This window comes from Symphodus melops, assembly GCF_947650265.1.
Source record: "Symphodus melops genome assembly, chromosome: 1".
Classification (NCBI taxonomy): Eukaryota; Metazoa; Chordata; class Actinopteri; order Labriformes; family Labridae; genus Symphodus; species Symphodus melops.
In genome coordinates this window covers 30,135,501-30,150,151 of record NC_136691.1, presented here as the reverse complement: position 1 = coordinate 30,150,151, position 14,651 = coordinate 30,135,501, and the positions used below count along the sequence as shown (strand labels likewise).

Here is a 14,651-nt window from a genome sequence, read left to right as displayed (position 1 = left end):
TGTTTTCTTTTTTTAATTACCACAGAACATGAAAATTATGGATATTGCTTTCCTTTTGTGCATCCATGGTGGGCTTTGAATGTGATTTATCCATTTCATTTGAACTAAATGGGGAATATGTTTCCACCATAAAAGAAATGATGAATCACAGCCTGTGTAAACGATCTTCAGGCTTTCGTTGTATTTCTGTTCTTTCTACATTAAGCCAGTGTTCATTATCTCTCTGACAGGGGGTGTTGTTGAAGAAGTGGGCATAACTTGCACTTGTTTAAGTGGCCCGCTCAGCAAACGATGAACGTTAATAAACGGTGACATTTAAGACTCTTGACCCTTTTCTGTTTCCACATTGATCTTCAACTCCTGCTGTTTGACTACAGGGAGTAGGGGTTGTTATGAAACTATTTTATCATTTTAACTGGCTGACAGACTCAAGACTGAGAGAACTACATTATCCCTGGGGTGGAGGGGGGGTCCGGTTTTGTTTAGTGCAGTTTGGTACAGTACACCCTGAACTTTCCACAGCCAACCATTCCCTTAGTTTGTAAGGGGGCTGTAAGCCGGATCTCCATAGCAAGCTACGTCAGCAATATAATACACAGGAATCATTGCAGCCTGACACAGTATGGCCTTCCAATAAATTCAACAAAGAAGAAGACGTTAAAGTAAACAAAGTCCAGCAGAGGTCTGCACCCCCGAGGTCATCCATGGGGCAGTGTTTCACCCCGACACACACACACACACACACACACACACACACACACACACACACACACACACACACACACACACACACACACACACACACACACACACACACACACACACACTTGTAGCCTAAATTTGTTTTATCCTTGAGAAAAGTGTCTGGGGTTTTAAAAACTTGTTTCATTAAATGTCAAAACCTTTTTCTCTTAAATGTATGTCTCAAGCGTAACTTTGTCAAACACTTCCCAGCCACCGTACATACCGTCTGTCTGTCTGTCTGTCTGTCTATCTCGCCCTCCGTCGACCAATCTATGATCACAGAACATCTTCTATTGGCTGTCGGAGAGCACGTGGTTTCTGTCTGGTATTTCTATTGGTGGATTCGTATTAAACGAGTTCCGGACGCTTTCAGTCCGTTTTCAAAACACGGAAGTTAGTTCCTCCAAGTGAAACAGCTCGCTTATTGACTCATTGTGGTTTTTAATTTTTCTTTTTAATATAAATTTTGCGCCACTTATCAAAGTGTTACTTCTCTCAGTGAGAAGGTGTTGTGTAAAGATTGTTTTTGAAACGTTGTATTAGAGTTTAGCTGGGTCCTTATTTTCCGCGCAGGGATACAAGCCGACGCATCACACACCTCTGTCGTGGAGCGGAATTTGAATCGCTTATTTGTAACTGTTTTTTTTTTTCTTAAATATACGACCAAGATTTTTTAATTTTTTTAAAAGACTTTTTAAATTAAATTGTTGCGTATGGGTTTTATATGTAACTGAGAAGTAGTCCAGTAAGCTCTGAGATTCACGGTAAGTTTTATATTGACTGTTTTCACTGTTTGCACACTAACCGGCAGCGCGTGCTTAGCAACAAGGTGATCTTTAAAGTAACAAAAATATTTCACCATAAAGATATAAACATGTCGACTACTAACACTTTCAGTTATTTACATGGGAAGGATATGCAGGAAACTCCAAGTTAACTCTAAGTGTTGTGTTGCTACATGTGTTAGCATCCTGCTAAAACAGGAGGGGGTTGATAACTTTGTTTAGTGCCATAAAAACAGTCTCCTATCTTGTTCTTATTAAAGGGGGTCACGAGACTACAGGAGAATGTCGCGAGAGTCCGTCCACCAAAAAAAAGAACATTAAAATGTTTTCACCTACACATTTTACCCATTATTGTACAAATGTGCACAAAAGGTTGTTCAGTTTGAACATGCTGACGTCAGCTTCTCACCTTTGTGTCTATTTCACTAATAAACCCTCAGTAGGGATGTACAGATTAATCGATTAAAGGCGTCACGATTCCCATCAGTACTCTGAAAAATGAATCCTGTGTGTCCGACGATATCTGCTGTGGACCCTGCTCATGTTTCTGTCACTCTGCAGCAGCTGAATCTTAACCTGTATTCACGCGTGTCTGCAGATGGCCTCCGTGGAGACGAAGACTTGGAGCCCAGAGAAGGATCCGGAGGAGATTCTTTCCCCCTCGCACCACGACGAGTCTGTTCAAATCATGAATGGAAAATCAGCAGCAGCCCTGAATTTCTCTGCGCTCACGCCGCGCCAGTTCGGCATCTCTGTCCAGAGTTTTACTCCGGCATCGCTGCCAACCTGCAAAGGTGAGGGGAGAGGTTGTTTCACCTTCACAGCCTCACAGTGACGCACGCTCTGACCTCTGTTTAAATGTTAGTGTTAAAGGGTTTGTCGCACTCATTAAACCACACGAAGATTCAAATAATAAGGCAAAAACCTGGTGAAAACATCAGGTTTATGTTTTTATTTTGTTTATGCATCACACTGATAATGAAGCACTCTTCTCCCTCCTCATTCAGAGAAGTCTCGTGTGGCACAAATAAAGGCCCGACGGAGGTCGAGCGTCGGAGTCCGGGGTTCCCCAGAGACCAACTCCCTGATCCGCTTCATGGCTCAGCAGAAGATGAAGACTCCCCCAGCCCTCAAAGCTCCAGAGGTGAGGGATTTATGTTCTTATCAACCCCTCCACATCATGATGGGGTTAAGCCTTTTCCCACACATGCACCTCACAGCGGGAGAGTCCGCTACACGACCCTATAATGAGAATATGTGTCTTTATATCAAACGTGTAGTTATACAGAATCACAACATGAACCAACGCGAGGAGAAGAACATCCTGGAGAACAGGAAACAGAAGGCAGCAGTTCTTCAGGAGTTTAGTTCAGGTGTAGGCGAGGTCACAGGAGAGCTCCTTCTTTACGCAAACAACTGTATGCTGTTCTTAACATCTATGGTGATGGTGCAGAAGTATACAGATGTTTACACTGTCAACAGATCATGTGTGACCAGATCAGACCGTTGACTCATTGAACATGATTGTTGTGTTGTCTTACCATAGACGCACCTCGCACACCTGTTTGTGCCTCTCTGGTCGTCCAGCAGCAGTATAAATGCTGACACACACACACTGATTAAACATTCCCCTCGGTTCATTGTGTGCTGCACGCTGTGCTGGGAAACATAGTGACACAGACGAGCCTGACTTCATGACATCCATTCTCCCACGCCACATTATTATCATGTATTTATCACAGACAGTGGTGCCTTGTTCACCAAACAAAGGTTGTGATTGAAGGAGTCCTTTATTAAAGGTAACGAGTGACCAGCAGCTGTGGCTCTTTACTTCACCACGTTCACCGCAGGCGGACAGCTCAGCTACCGTTCTGTGACTGGAACCATGAAAACAGAGACGAAAGGCCCTGACACATCAAGGACATCAGTGAGCCGCCGTCGTGTCCAGCTCCGCCGCTGCCCGCCGGCCCCCGTCTGGGGCATCGCTAAAAAGGATTTCTGTGATTGGCAGTTCAGAGGTTCTGTTTATCTCCAGCTGTCGACAGCGGTGTGAAAGTGGTGTTCTCGTATCATAACTAAGGACTACTGTCCTGACTGTCTGGCTGTGTTGTTGTCAGAGCTGTGTTTACATGGACGGGACGGCCGGCTCCTCCCCTCGTGTATAAAAGCTGTTTGAGTCGAGACCTAGAGAGATCATTCACCACTTCCACAGCTCCTCGTTGCCTCTGATAACGTGTTTATGACAGATAACAGCCGTCAGAATGAGTCAGCTCTCACTCGGCCTCGTGCTGCTAAACTCTGCATGTTTATACGTGTAAGCGCTCATCATGCTGCAAAGGGGGCTGAAGAGGTTTCTGTGGTCGTTGGGTTCCTTCGTCCAGCGGGACAGTCTCCAGGTAAGTCTGAGGGAATGTACGAGTGCACGATCAATATAATGACGGAATACTTTCACTTATTGTGATGCAGCCGTCAGAAAGTGCACAGCTCAGCAAACCCTGACGTCCCTGGATGGCGTTAGATAGATGTGCGGTGTCTCAGTGAAAGCGCCCGAGCGACTGCAGAAGTCTGCGTCCTGTCAAACTGCATCACTGAGCGAATATGTTTGTTTTTGCTGTCTCAACTCCCAGCTGGTTAAAAGTAGCCCCTTCCTTCCCCGGGTGGCGTCCACGCTGAGGCAGAAGATGGCCTCCTTCCAGAACCTGATGGATGTGGCGGAGAGCGAGGGCTGTGATGGCGTGCCAGCGCAGGACAGCAACACTGGAGGACGCATCAAGACAAGAGATTATCTGTCCGGTGAGCCCGCACGATTAATGGCTTCCTTCCCCCGTGAGGATCGGGGCCAGTAGGGTTTCAGATGAACGCAGCCCGACTCTGACGACACCACGCGCCTCTCGCCTTGTCTCAGATCGGCGGCACGGTCAAAAGTGTTGTTATCAAGCTGCTTCTTCACGATATGTTTATTAAACACCCGACGAGTCTGTTTTAATTTAGCTGAGACGTCTCCAAGTCCTGTTTGTTTGTGTTTACATGACGCTCCTGTCTCGCCCCTCAGATGGGACCAGCAGTGATGGAGAGAAAGAGAACCACCTACCGGCGGTGACGCCCAGCAAGAGGAGGCGCCTGGGCCCCCTGGAAAGCTGCGAGCTGGAGATTAGAGAGGCCAGCGCTCCTCGCCTCCACTCCAGTTTGAAGGAGCGCGAGGTACACTCACTCTGAGCGCCCGCTTCCCTGACAGCCGTAAATAATTTAACTAAAAGGTTTTACCGCTCAGTTCTTGGCGTCCGCTGAAACTGCTGATTATTTTTAACTCCTCTATAAATGCTGCAGCTCCGTGCTACACGGGCTGTTTTGACTACAAGTGTCTGAAAAGAGAAAAACAAGCACTTCCCAGCTCCATTCAAGTGTTGTTCATCACAGGCTTTTATTTATTTATCAGTGCTTCTCTCTCACCTTTCAACTCCTCTCCCAACTTTCTTCTCCAAACTCTGAAGGTGTGTTTGAAGCGTAGCAAAACAAAGTTCTGTAAAGTTTACTTTCCTGTCCTGTTGGACTCGTCTTCCTCTTCTTCGTCTTCTTCGTCTTCTTCTTGTTGTTTGTTATAGACTTGAAGCAGTGTGATTCTTTTTTCTTTTCATATGCTGCACAGGAGGAAGAAACAGCAGAGACAAAGGTTGTGAGGGACAAAGACGTTCAGAAATAAACAGCTGATCAACACGAGGACTTAAACCACATACTGTAGATGTCGTCTCTGAGCTTTCCTCTTCCTGTCGATGTTGTTCAGAACGCCACGGACAGTTTGGGCTTGTTACGAGTAAATCGACCCCCCAGCCACAGGAGCCCCCGTGAGATCCAGAATAAAAGTCCCACTGGTGTCAGACCTGACCTTGGAGGTCTTCCTGCGTTTGCATACGGCTGTGTCGCTCTTCTCGTTAACCATGACGGCTAAGACAACTCGTGGTATGGTGGCAGCCAGTGATCCTGTGCTTCTCAACTCCAGGCAGGTTCAGGATTTATCTTTCCCCCCGTGATGCACGTTACTCACGCTGTCGTGTCCCACACAACGTTCTGTGGGAGCGTTTAAGACCGAGAGCTTCTATCTTCTCTTCTCAGTTTGCATTGACTGGTCAGGAAAAAAAAGAACTTTTTCATCATCTTTCTAAATGATCTCGACGAGGACAGTTTGCAGCAGAAAGCGGCCACAGTACCCCGCGCTCTTTTCCTCATACATTCCCCGCAGTTTGACCACCTACACATCGTGTCTCGTACCCACATCCTCTTATCAGCGTCTGTCTTCATGCAAGCACGCTCGAGCCAACACTCTTCTGCCTGGAACAAACGCTGGGTAAAGACCGGGCCTTAGGCTCATAGAAACGTCTTCAGTCAGATTAGCGACATCGCTCGGTGCCGCTGAAAACCTTCAAATCAAACGTCGTCTTCTCTTCTGAATAATTCACCACACTAAAGTCAGATAAAGTGCAGCAACATTCACTCCTATGAAACGCCGTGTTGTCTGAAGCTCCTTCAACTATCGTCCAAAGCAACTCGTGTGTTCTCTCTAAACAGCACGCCGTCTTTGAACTCCAGAGCTCCCGCCATCCACCACCTGATGATCCTGCAGCCGCTTCCCCAGCCCAGCCGGCGTCCTCCCTGCACGTCCCCTCCCTCAGCCCTCTGCTGGAGATGAAGCCCACAGGTAAACACGTACTGTTCGCAGCGGTCATGCAACAATAACGGCTCTTTTATCCTCGCTTAGCTTTGCCTTTGAGGCTTTGTTTACAGAGCTGTATCCTGGCTGCACACAGGGAGACGCTCAGGGTCGTGTTTTCAGAGAGACGAGTCAAAGCATTTGTCATTTCAGTGCTTGGAGGACCGGCTGTTTAAGCTCGGAAGTTACTTTTAGTGGTTAGACGGAAAAAGACAGATCAGTGTGGAACAGCTTCATCATGTTGATGTCTATATGACTTCTCACAATCATGAAAACAAAGTAATCCCCATTTAAAGATAATTATCGGGGCGATGGCGCCCGAGTGATTAGCTCACCAGGAAGAAGGCGTTCCACGTGTGAATCACTCTCCCGTCACTCACAATAAAGGCACGAGTGAGGAGTGTGTCACACGCCGCGATACCAGGCTGCAGTTCTTCAAGTGTCCACTAGAGGCTGGCTGCAGAAGCACAGGAAGTCTTTTTTTTTTTTTTTTTTTACAGCAGACATGGACGGATTGAAGCGAACGACTTGTGCACAGTTAGGCGTGTAGCTACACGGCTCAGTTCCAGGTCGGCCTGTCGTCAGGTGGGCTGCATGCAGTGATGAATTAGATTTAGCACCATGATTCAGCGCTGTTAACTGGTTAGCGCTCGTTAGCTATAAATGTAAATGATCTGAAATGATCGATAACTCGTCCAGGTTAATCCAAGAGGTTCACTTCCTGTCTTTTCATTGGCTGTGCAAAAAAGGAAACAAAGGGTTAAAGGTAATTTGTGCATGAAAGGTTTCGTTGTCCCTGCAGGAGAGGACGACTCTTCACAAACGTCCACCGTCAAAACCAAGAAGAGGGTTCGTTTTGGCGGGCCGCTCTCCCCTGAGTTCTTTGATAAGAACCTTCCTCCCAGCACGCCGCTTCAGAAAGGGGGCACGCCGGCCCGAGCGCAGACACCAGGAGAACGCCTCCAGCTGCGCTCGCTGCTCAAGACGCCACAAGGAAGCGAAGCCCGAACACAGTCGGACCTGAGCAGCCCCAGCGCGTTTGGAGCCTCGCCGACACTCACAGTGACGCTCAGAACGCCGAGCGAGGGCAAGGAAAAGGTAACGCCTGTTTCTGTCTGTCATGAACATTAAACAAGCTGTGGCGGTGATGACATCATGGCTGATGGTTTCACTTCCTGAACCAAACTGTGGAGCTCTTTGTTGTTAGATGTTTGTTATTAAACACGACGCAGCGTTAAAGGAGAGTTCATTCGACCTCGGATACAGAAAAAGAAATGATTGGCGTGTGTTCTCGGGTGTAAATATATCTGCGTGTGACACAACCACATGAAAACAGTTAATGTAAGAAGTGAACAGTTCTGATTTTTCATGTTGTTGTTTCTTCTCAGGAGGAAGTGGACTCGGCTGTGACGGCGGATACAGGTCAGTGATCACAGCAGATGAGGAGCTGTCTCTCTCTCTCTCTGTGTCTCTGTCTCTCTCTCTCTTTGTCTCTCTCTCTGTGTCTCTGTCTCTGTCTCTCTCTCTCTCTCTCTGTGTCTCTCTCTCTCTCTCTCTCTCTGTGTCTCTCTCTCTCTCTCTGTGTCTCTCTGTCTGTCTGTCTCTCTCTCTCTCTGTGTCTTTCTCTCTCTGTGTCTTTCTCTCTCTGTGTCTCTCTCTCTGTGTCTCTCTCTCTCTGTGTCTCTCTCTCTCTGTGTCTCTCTCTCTCTCTGTGTCTCTGTCTCTTTCTCTCTCTGTCTGTCTGTCTCTCTCTCTGTCTCTCTCTGTGTCTCTCTCTCCCTCTCTCTCTCTGTGTCTCTCTCTCTCTCTCTGTGTCTCTCTGTCTCTCTCTCTCTCTCTCTGTCTCTCTCTCTCTGTGTGTGTGTGTGTGTCTCTGTCTCTCTCTCTCTCTCTCTGTGTCTCCGTTATGAACTCTTCTTGTGTTTGTTGTTTGCAGATTGCTCGTGGGACGTCCAGCCGTTGAATCTAAACGACGCCTTCCAGGAGGAGTGTCTCCCTCAGGTCCTCCCAGGTGAGCTGCAACCAGCCAGGTGCACACAGAGACTTCAGGAGGCATCACACCTTCTGTTGACCCGAGAGGTGTACCAGTGAACCTCGCTCACTCGCTCGCTCTCTCATGGCGTGATGATCGTATGCAGGCAAAAAATAACCGACCAAGCGTACGCTACGAGATGAAATCCCAGACTGTGTTCTTGTATGAGATTTTACTTAGATTAGTTTGAGTACTCTTCATGAAGTTATGTTCCAGTTGTGTGGCCTGTTGCACCAGCTACACACATGCTATGGCGTAAAGTCCACACTAAACAGTTCTAAACGTTCTAACTTAAGTTGTGTCGTTGTGCACGGTAACGTCCAAACTGACCAAAACATCCTGCAGCCAATCAGTGATGAACAGTTTTTAACGCAGCGCTTGTTGTTGCCTCTCGAGCCTGAACGCAACAAACTGGCTAACGGCTGAAAACACAGTTTACATCCGTTACTGTAGCGTGACTGTGCATACACTCTTCAGAAACATCAATGTTAACGTGAGTAAAAACATGTTGATTAATGAAGCACATAAACATTAGCCTATTTAAAGCTAGGTCAATGTAACAACAGCGACATCGAGTGGCTAAACCGCGAACTGCAACAGAGGATCGTTCTCGTGTTGACGAGGCCTGAGCTGACCGTTGGTCACTTTTGTGTCAAAGAGTTTCCATCTGATGTGTGATTTGTTTTTCTTCAGCGTCTGACTCTGAAGCCGGCACGGCGTCCAGGCTGGAGGAGCCGCCATCACTGCCAGAGAAGGAGGAGCAGCTGGACGCCGGCGTTCCCGTGGTTAAATCCAAAAGCAGAAAGAGAAAGGTCGGCAGGGTCAAATCTGAATTCTCCTTCCTCTTGAGGGCATGAGAACACGTCACATGTAAATGTCCTGTGACTATTTTCTTCCACAGCAGCCGGGACCAAAGGGGGAATCTGGCGGCGAGGCTCCAGCTCGCTCCAGCAGCCGGAAAAGAAAGGTCTGCACTCATCAGCGCACGCTGCTTTCACCTCGGCGTACTACACCAGATTGTCTTCTTAATAATTCAGGGGTCAGAACATGGTCCCATCTAATCTACTGTTTAATTCCACTGGATGTGAACTTGATCACGTCGGAGGTTATCCACTTAATGTGTGTGAGAGAGACGCTCCATATAATGAATCCTCATGCCAACTGTGTTCCCTCAGCAGCCCGAGGAGAGCCAACCTGCGAAGAGGTCGACGCGCTCGGCTGCCAAGTCGGCCTCTGGGAAGATGAAGGTGAGCGGCTCCAGTGTGCTCCTTTGATTTCTCTGTATACCTCTTCACCGCTCAGTCCGACCACGCGACTCCCAAGAACCGCCTGTTTCTGTTTCCACGCCGCAGCGTGACGAGTAAAGGAAACATCATCAGCAAACATGATGGCGCTCTCTTCCTGTGTGGTCATGTTGTCGTCTCTGACAACAATGCAGCAGCCAGTATGTCCTCCTTCTAACTTTAGATTCTGCTCCTGAATGCTCTGGATTTGATTGGACCAGAGAAGGTAGGCGGGGCTTTGAAGGCCGTTTTGGACGCCCCTGGGTTTGCCAGATATGAGAGCAGTTATCAGGTCAACAGGTGTTGCAGCGATGGAAGCGGGCAGTGGAACTGCTTCAGAGAGAAGTGATTGTACCCGAGCTAAAAAGCCTCTGCATGTTTCTAATAAGCTCCAGCAGCAGAAAGCTGCTCAAACTAGGATCAATGTTGGAGATGAAACATGGAGAGAGGTTAGAACGCAGAAAGCTTTACAGACCCATGCAGAGCTGGCTAAACACTGAAGCTACAGTGTCCACCACATGCAGAGCTGGCTAAACACTGAAGCTACAGTGTCCACCACATGCAGAGCTGGCTAAACACTGAAGCTACAGTGTCCACCACATGCAGAGCTGGCTAAACACTGAAGCTACAGTGTCCACCACATGCAGAGCTGGCTAAACACTGAAGCTACAGTGTCCACCACATGCAGAGCTGGCTAAACACTGAAGCTACAGTGTCTCTACATGCAGAGCTGGCTAAACACTGAAGCTACAGTGTCCACCACATGCTGACCTGGCTAAACACTGAAGCTACAGTGTCCACCACATGCTGACCTGGCTAAACACTGAAGCTACAGTGTCCACCACATGCTGACCTGTGTGAGAGGAGGGGGGGAGACAGCTCTCTGTGATGATTAGAGTTTAGACTGCAGTACTCATTTTAAACACTAGGTGGGTTACTGTTTTTGTCCAACTCTGAATTTGAAGAAAGAGACGCGTTTAAAATGAGTTTTTTAAAGTTGGGTCAGTGGAGACAAAATGCTGAAGAGACACAAGAAGAAAACAGCTGGTGGAACATGTGGCTGCTTGTAGTCCGAACTGACGATGTTCCAGACTCTTCCATCCTTTGATTCATCTATAACGCTGTTCACGTTCAGGGTCTCTGGAACCAATCATTGCTGTGGTTGGGTGAGAGGCGGGGTTACACCCTGAGATCATACAGCACAGTTCAGGGTACAAATCTCCAAATGGTCTTTCCACAGGTGAACTCTGCAGCGGGGCGTCGCTGGAACAGGGACGTGGACCGCTCCTTGTACGGCTCCCGCGCGTACGCCTCCAAGGACCCCACCCTGAGCCCCATCACCGAGAGGTCGTCTTTAAACGCCAAGTCTCCAGCTGCAGCGCCGACTCCAACCACAGGTAGAACGTGCAGACCGCTCGACATGAACACGTTTTAGTTTTCTGAACAGTCAGAACTTGTGGTGACCGTAGCTTCTCCCAACAGCACCAAACGGTGAGACAAACATCAACGCTGAGCTGACGGACCATCAGGCCATCGGGGACGACGCTGCTTCAGAAGAGTCGAGCCCGTCCTCAGACTGCGGGCAGGTGAACGCCACACGGAGGGGCAGGAGGCTGTCGGGGGGAGGACTGAAGAAGACGAACGTCCTCATTGCTGCTGATGAGTTCCTGTTCCTCGAGGAGACTCGGATGCAGACTGGGGGAAAGACGGAGGAGCCCTGTGAAGACCAAACCACTGCGGAGCTCGAGCAGGGAGGAGCCCACACCTCTGCAGATACGACCTGCACAGACTCTGCTAATAAGCTCGAGTGTTTCCACTCAGGTCTCAGTCCGCCACCAGAAGTAACCCGAAGAAAATCCAAGCAGGGCCGAAGGAGCTCCTTGCACCGCTCATTTCTTCAGGTGGAGGAGCAGCAGCTGAGCCGTGACGTGCACGAGTCAGAGTCCGGCCAGGGAGACGCAGCAGCATCCCAGGAGGGGAACAACGGCAGATGGACTTCTGAGAGCCAGGAGGAAGGAGAAGCAGCGAAGCTCGACCTCGCCCCGTGGCAGGCTGACTTCAACTTTGAAGATGTGTTCAAACCCGTGGCCACTAGAGGGCAGCGTTCAGTCCGCCGCAGCCTGAGGAACCAAAACACCAACGACTGTGCAGGTCTCGCCTGGCTGCCCTGGACCTCCCCCGAGTCCTCTAAAGAGTCCCGCAGGAGGACGCGGGGGCGGCGGCTCAGTGCGGCTTTACCCGTCCAGCCTTCATACCCGGAGGAGACGCCGGAAAACGCGTCATGAGACCTCAAAATGACCACGTGTGACTCTTTTGCAACGCTCCCCGTCACTGATCAGAGCCCACCAGTTTCCCTCCGTTAACCAAGTGGATCAATGCACTGAGAGCCCAATCATCTGGGCCGACCTCCTCCTGATCAATACCCAACCACTCAGCTGGTAATCACAGAGCGTCTCAGTCTGACTCTCCAAAGTCACCGGATCAACATCCTACAGTCGATACCTGCTCTTTGTGGACGGAGGAAGATTGTCCTTCACCGTCTGCTTTAGTTCAGATTCTGTTCAGCTCCTCGTAGCACTGATAGAGACGCGCTTTGAGAGGATTGTTTGGTCCTCTCCTTCTGGGTCGTTTTTCTTTTACGTCACGTCTTCACTCGGGAGACCTGCACCACTGTGCCGAGCATATCGGAACAACTTCAGGAGAGCAGCTGAGAATAAATCTACTAAACACGAAGATTGTGTGTGATTCTGTCCTCAGTTCAAAGTTTCCTAAAATGTTGAATTGTACCTTTGTGATGAAGCTCCGTGGCTGAATGTTGGCGCTCTTCTTTAGATCGACTCGTGTTCATTAAAGCAGATAATAAAATCCATCCCTCGTACATGTGGCATCTGAGATGTGTGGTCACTTCTCTCTTCCAGGACCTTCAGTCAGAGCTGGAGTAAGTTGACCTCTGACCTGTGACTGCTGCAGCCACAGATTCAAATCAGCTCCTCAGTGCTGCCTCATCCATCTGTCAGGAGGCGATGGAGGGAGCACTAACAAATTGAGTTTCAAAATTCAGTTCACATCGGAGCGTTGGCTCCCAGAATGATGCATGACTGTAATCTATCCATCACGGGGTAATTGACTCCCTCCCTTTACATCCAGTCGCTTGGCTGAAGGACACTGGAGGCTTCTGGCTTGCAGCGAGTGCCAAGGTCTCCTCTGTCTCCCCGCTGGAAGACAAATGGACAGGATCGTTTGGCCTCTAATAACACGGCTCCGACTGGACACCGCAGGGCTACAGTGCCATCTTGTGGTCGAGCTGAGCAGCTGCAGTCACTCGTCATAATCTGCCAACTTGAGAAACTCGTCCGTGGAGACAAAATAAGTCAGTGGAGCTGATGATGTCGTTAGGAGGGTGAATTAAAATCTGAGGCGCCTCATTTCAAACAAAGGAGGTGTTTGTTTGCTGCAGCGTCTGGATAAGAATCACTCAAATCCTCTGTGTGTGTGTTTCGACGGCATCATGTGTATGAGTGTGTGTCTGATTTGAAAACTTAAAAAAGAGCGACCTTGTGTTTTTAGTGTGTGTGTGTGCTGCCCCTCTATACTAGCGGGCGTGGTGTGTTTCTGCGCCTCGGAGAAGAGAGCGGGAGAGAGTGTGTGTGTGTGTGTGTGTGAGACGGAGAAAGGGAGAGGGGTGTGAAGCCCCTGTCTGTCCCTGGCAGACGGGCAGAGTGAAGACGGCTTAACACAGGAACAATGGGGTCCTTTGACCAAAAACGACGCCCCCAAGACATGTGGCCTCCTGTCACCGTGGCAACCCCCCCATGGGACAGGGAGCGAGCTGACAGCTGGGGAGGACGACTCACAAAAAATGGAGTCCACATTTCTTAGTGGCGAGGCTCCGCGGCTCTACACGTCGTCTGTGTCGTCCTCATGAATGAGCGCTACGTCTCATTTTACAGCTTCATCTGATTGACCTCGTGCGCCTGACTCGCCACCTACAGCCTCACGCACAAATAAAGGACTTTAAAGAGACAATAAATCCACGCTTTATGGGCTCTTGTTGCTGTCAGTAATAAGAGAGCGTTGATCTCATTGACAAACTCGGGGCTGAGCCTGGAGATTTCACACTCACTGTACTCTTGATTTTACGGCTCGTTTTGAAACGGATGAGCACTTTCTGCAAACACACAAAGAGCCAGCATCACTTATTTGTACTTCCAGATTTACAGACTTTCCTCCTCCAATTAGTTAATTAGTGGCTGAATGGTATGAAGTGGTCCCGCTGCCTTGCTCCTGTCTGAGCTCGATGCAGTGAGCCTCTATTATTGATGCTCTCCTATGGAGCTGAAGACAGCAGGAGGAGGGCAACAAACAAAGGCAGGACAACAACAAGAGACCCTCCAGCTACTCTCTCAGTTTGCTTTTCTGTCTCAGTGTCTGTCTGCTGCTGTGGCTGCTTCAAACAGCTGCCTCTAGTGCGCACACACACACACAGGCTCTCTGATGGTTTTCAGGGCCTGTTTCTGAATATATATGAGGACGGGTTCTTCGGACTTTAAAGGATGATCTCATTATTAAACTTATCTGTTTTATTTCTTCATGTCAGATCTGTAAAATGTTGAGTAAAAATCTGAAACAAGGATGTGGTGGTTTACGTCCCCGGTCCAGCAACACCAGTCAGACTTCACGCTTCTCCAGAGGTCAGCGAACAGCCCACATCTAAGAATCGAATCAAGTCCAGGACAGACAAATGATAGTGTTCTTACCTGAGCTCCTAAACACACACACACACACACACACACACACACACTGGTTTCGTTGGGATTTAAAATCTGTGATGTCAGACTCCAGTCAGCCATTCCAGCTGTGCTGATCAGAGGCAGCACCTGGTTGACGGTCACGCTCGGTGCAGCGGATGGACGACGGCGCTCTGCGACAGTAAGAAAGGAAAGAAGGTCGGGGACCTCGGGAACGACCTCAGCACCTCCTCGTCATGCTGGTCACATTTCGCTGGGGGGTGGCGTCCCATTCCTCAAGCAGAGGATGTTGAAGGTCGACCAGCATGAACGCCCACGGTGATCCCACGAGTGATGGATCAGGATCAGGTCTGG

At 49.0% G+C, this 14,651-nt stretch overlaps 1 protein-coding gene across 1 annotated transcript; it reads left to right on the top strand.

Moving 5' to 3' along the window:
* Positions 1-1,080: 1,080 nt before the first annotated feature.
* Positions 1,081-12,418, top strand: cdca2 (cell division cycle associated 2). Its single transcript, XM_079358890.1, has 17 exons — positions 1,081-1,508; positions 2,128-2,323; positions 2,537-2,673; positions 4,157-4,322; positions 4,582-4,730; positions 5,176-5,217; positions 5,311-5,429; positions 5,658-5,871; positions 6,093-6,222; positions 7,037-7,332; positions 7,623-7,656; positions 8,171-8,245; positions 8,960-9,078; positions 9,168-9,233; positions 9,442-9,513; positions 10,790-10,946; positions 11,032-12,418. Exons 2-17 carry the CDS (start codon positions 2,128-2,130, stop codon positions 11,832-11,834), a joined length of 2,775 nt encoding a protein of 924 aa, XP_079215016.1. The 5' UTR covers positions 1,081-1,508; the 3' UTR covers positions 11,835-12,418.
* Positions 12,419-14,651: the final 2,233 nt, after the last annotated feature.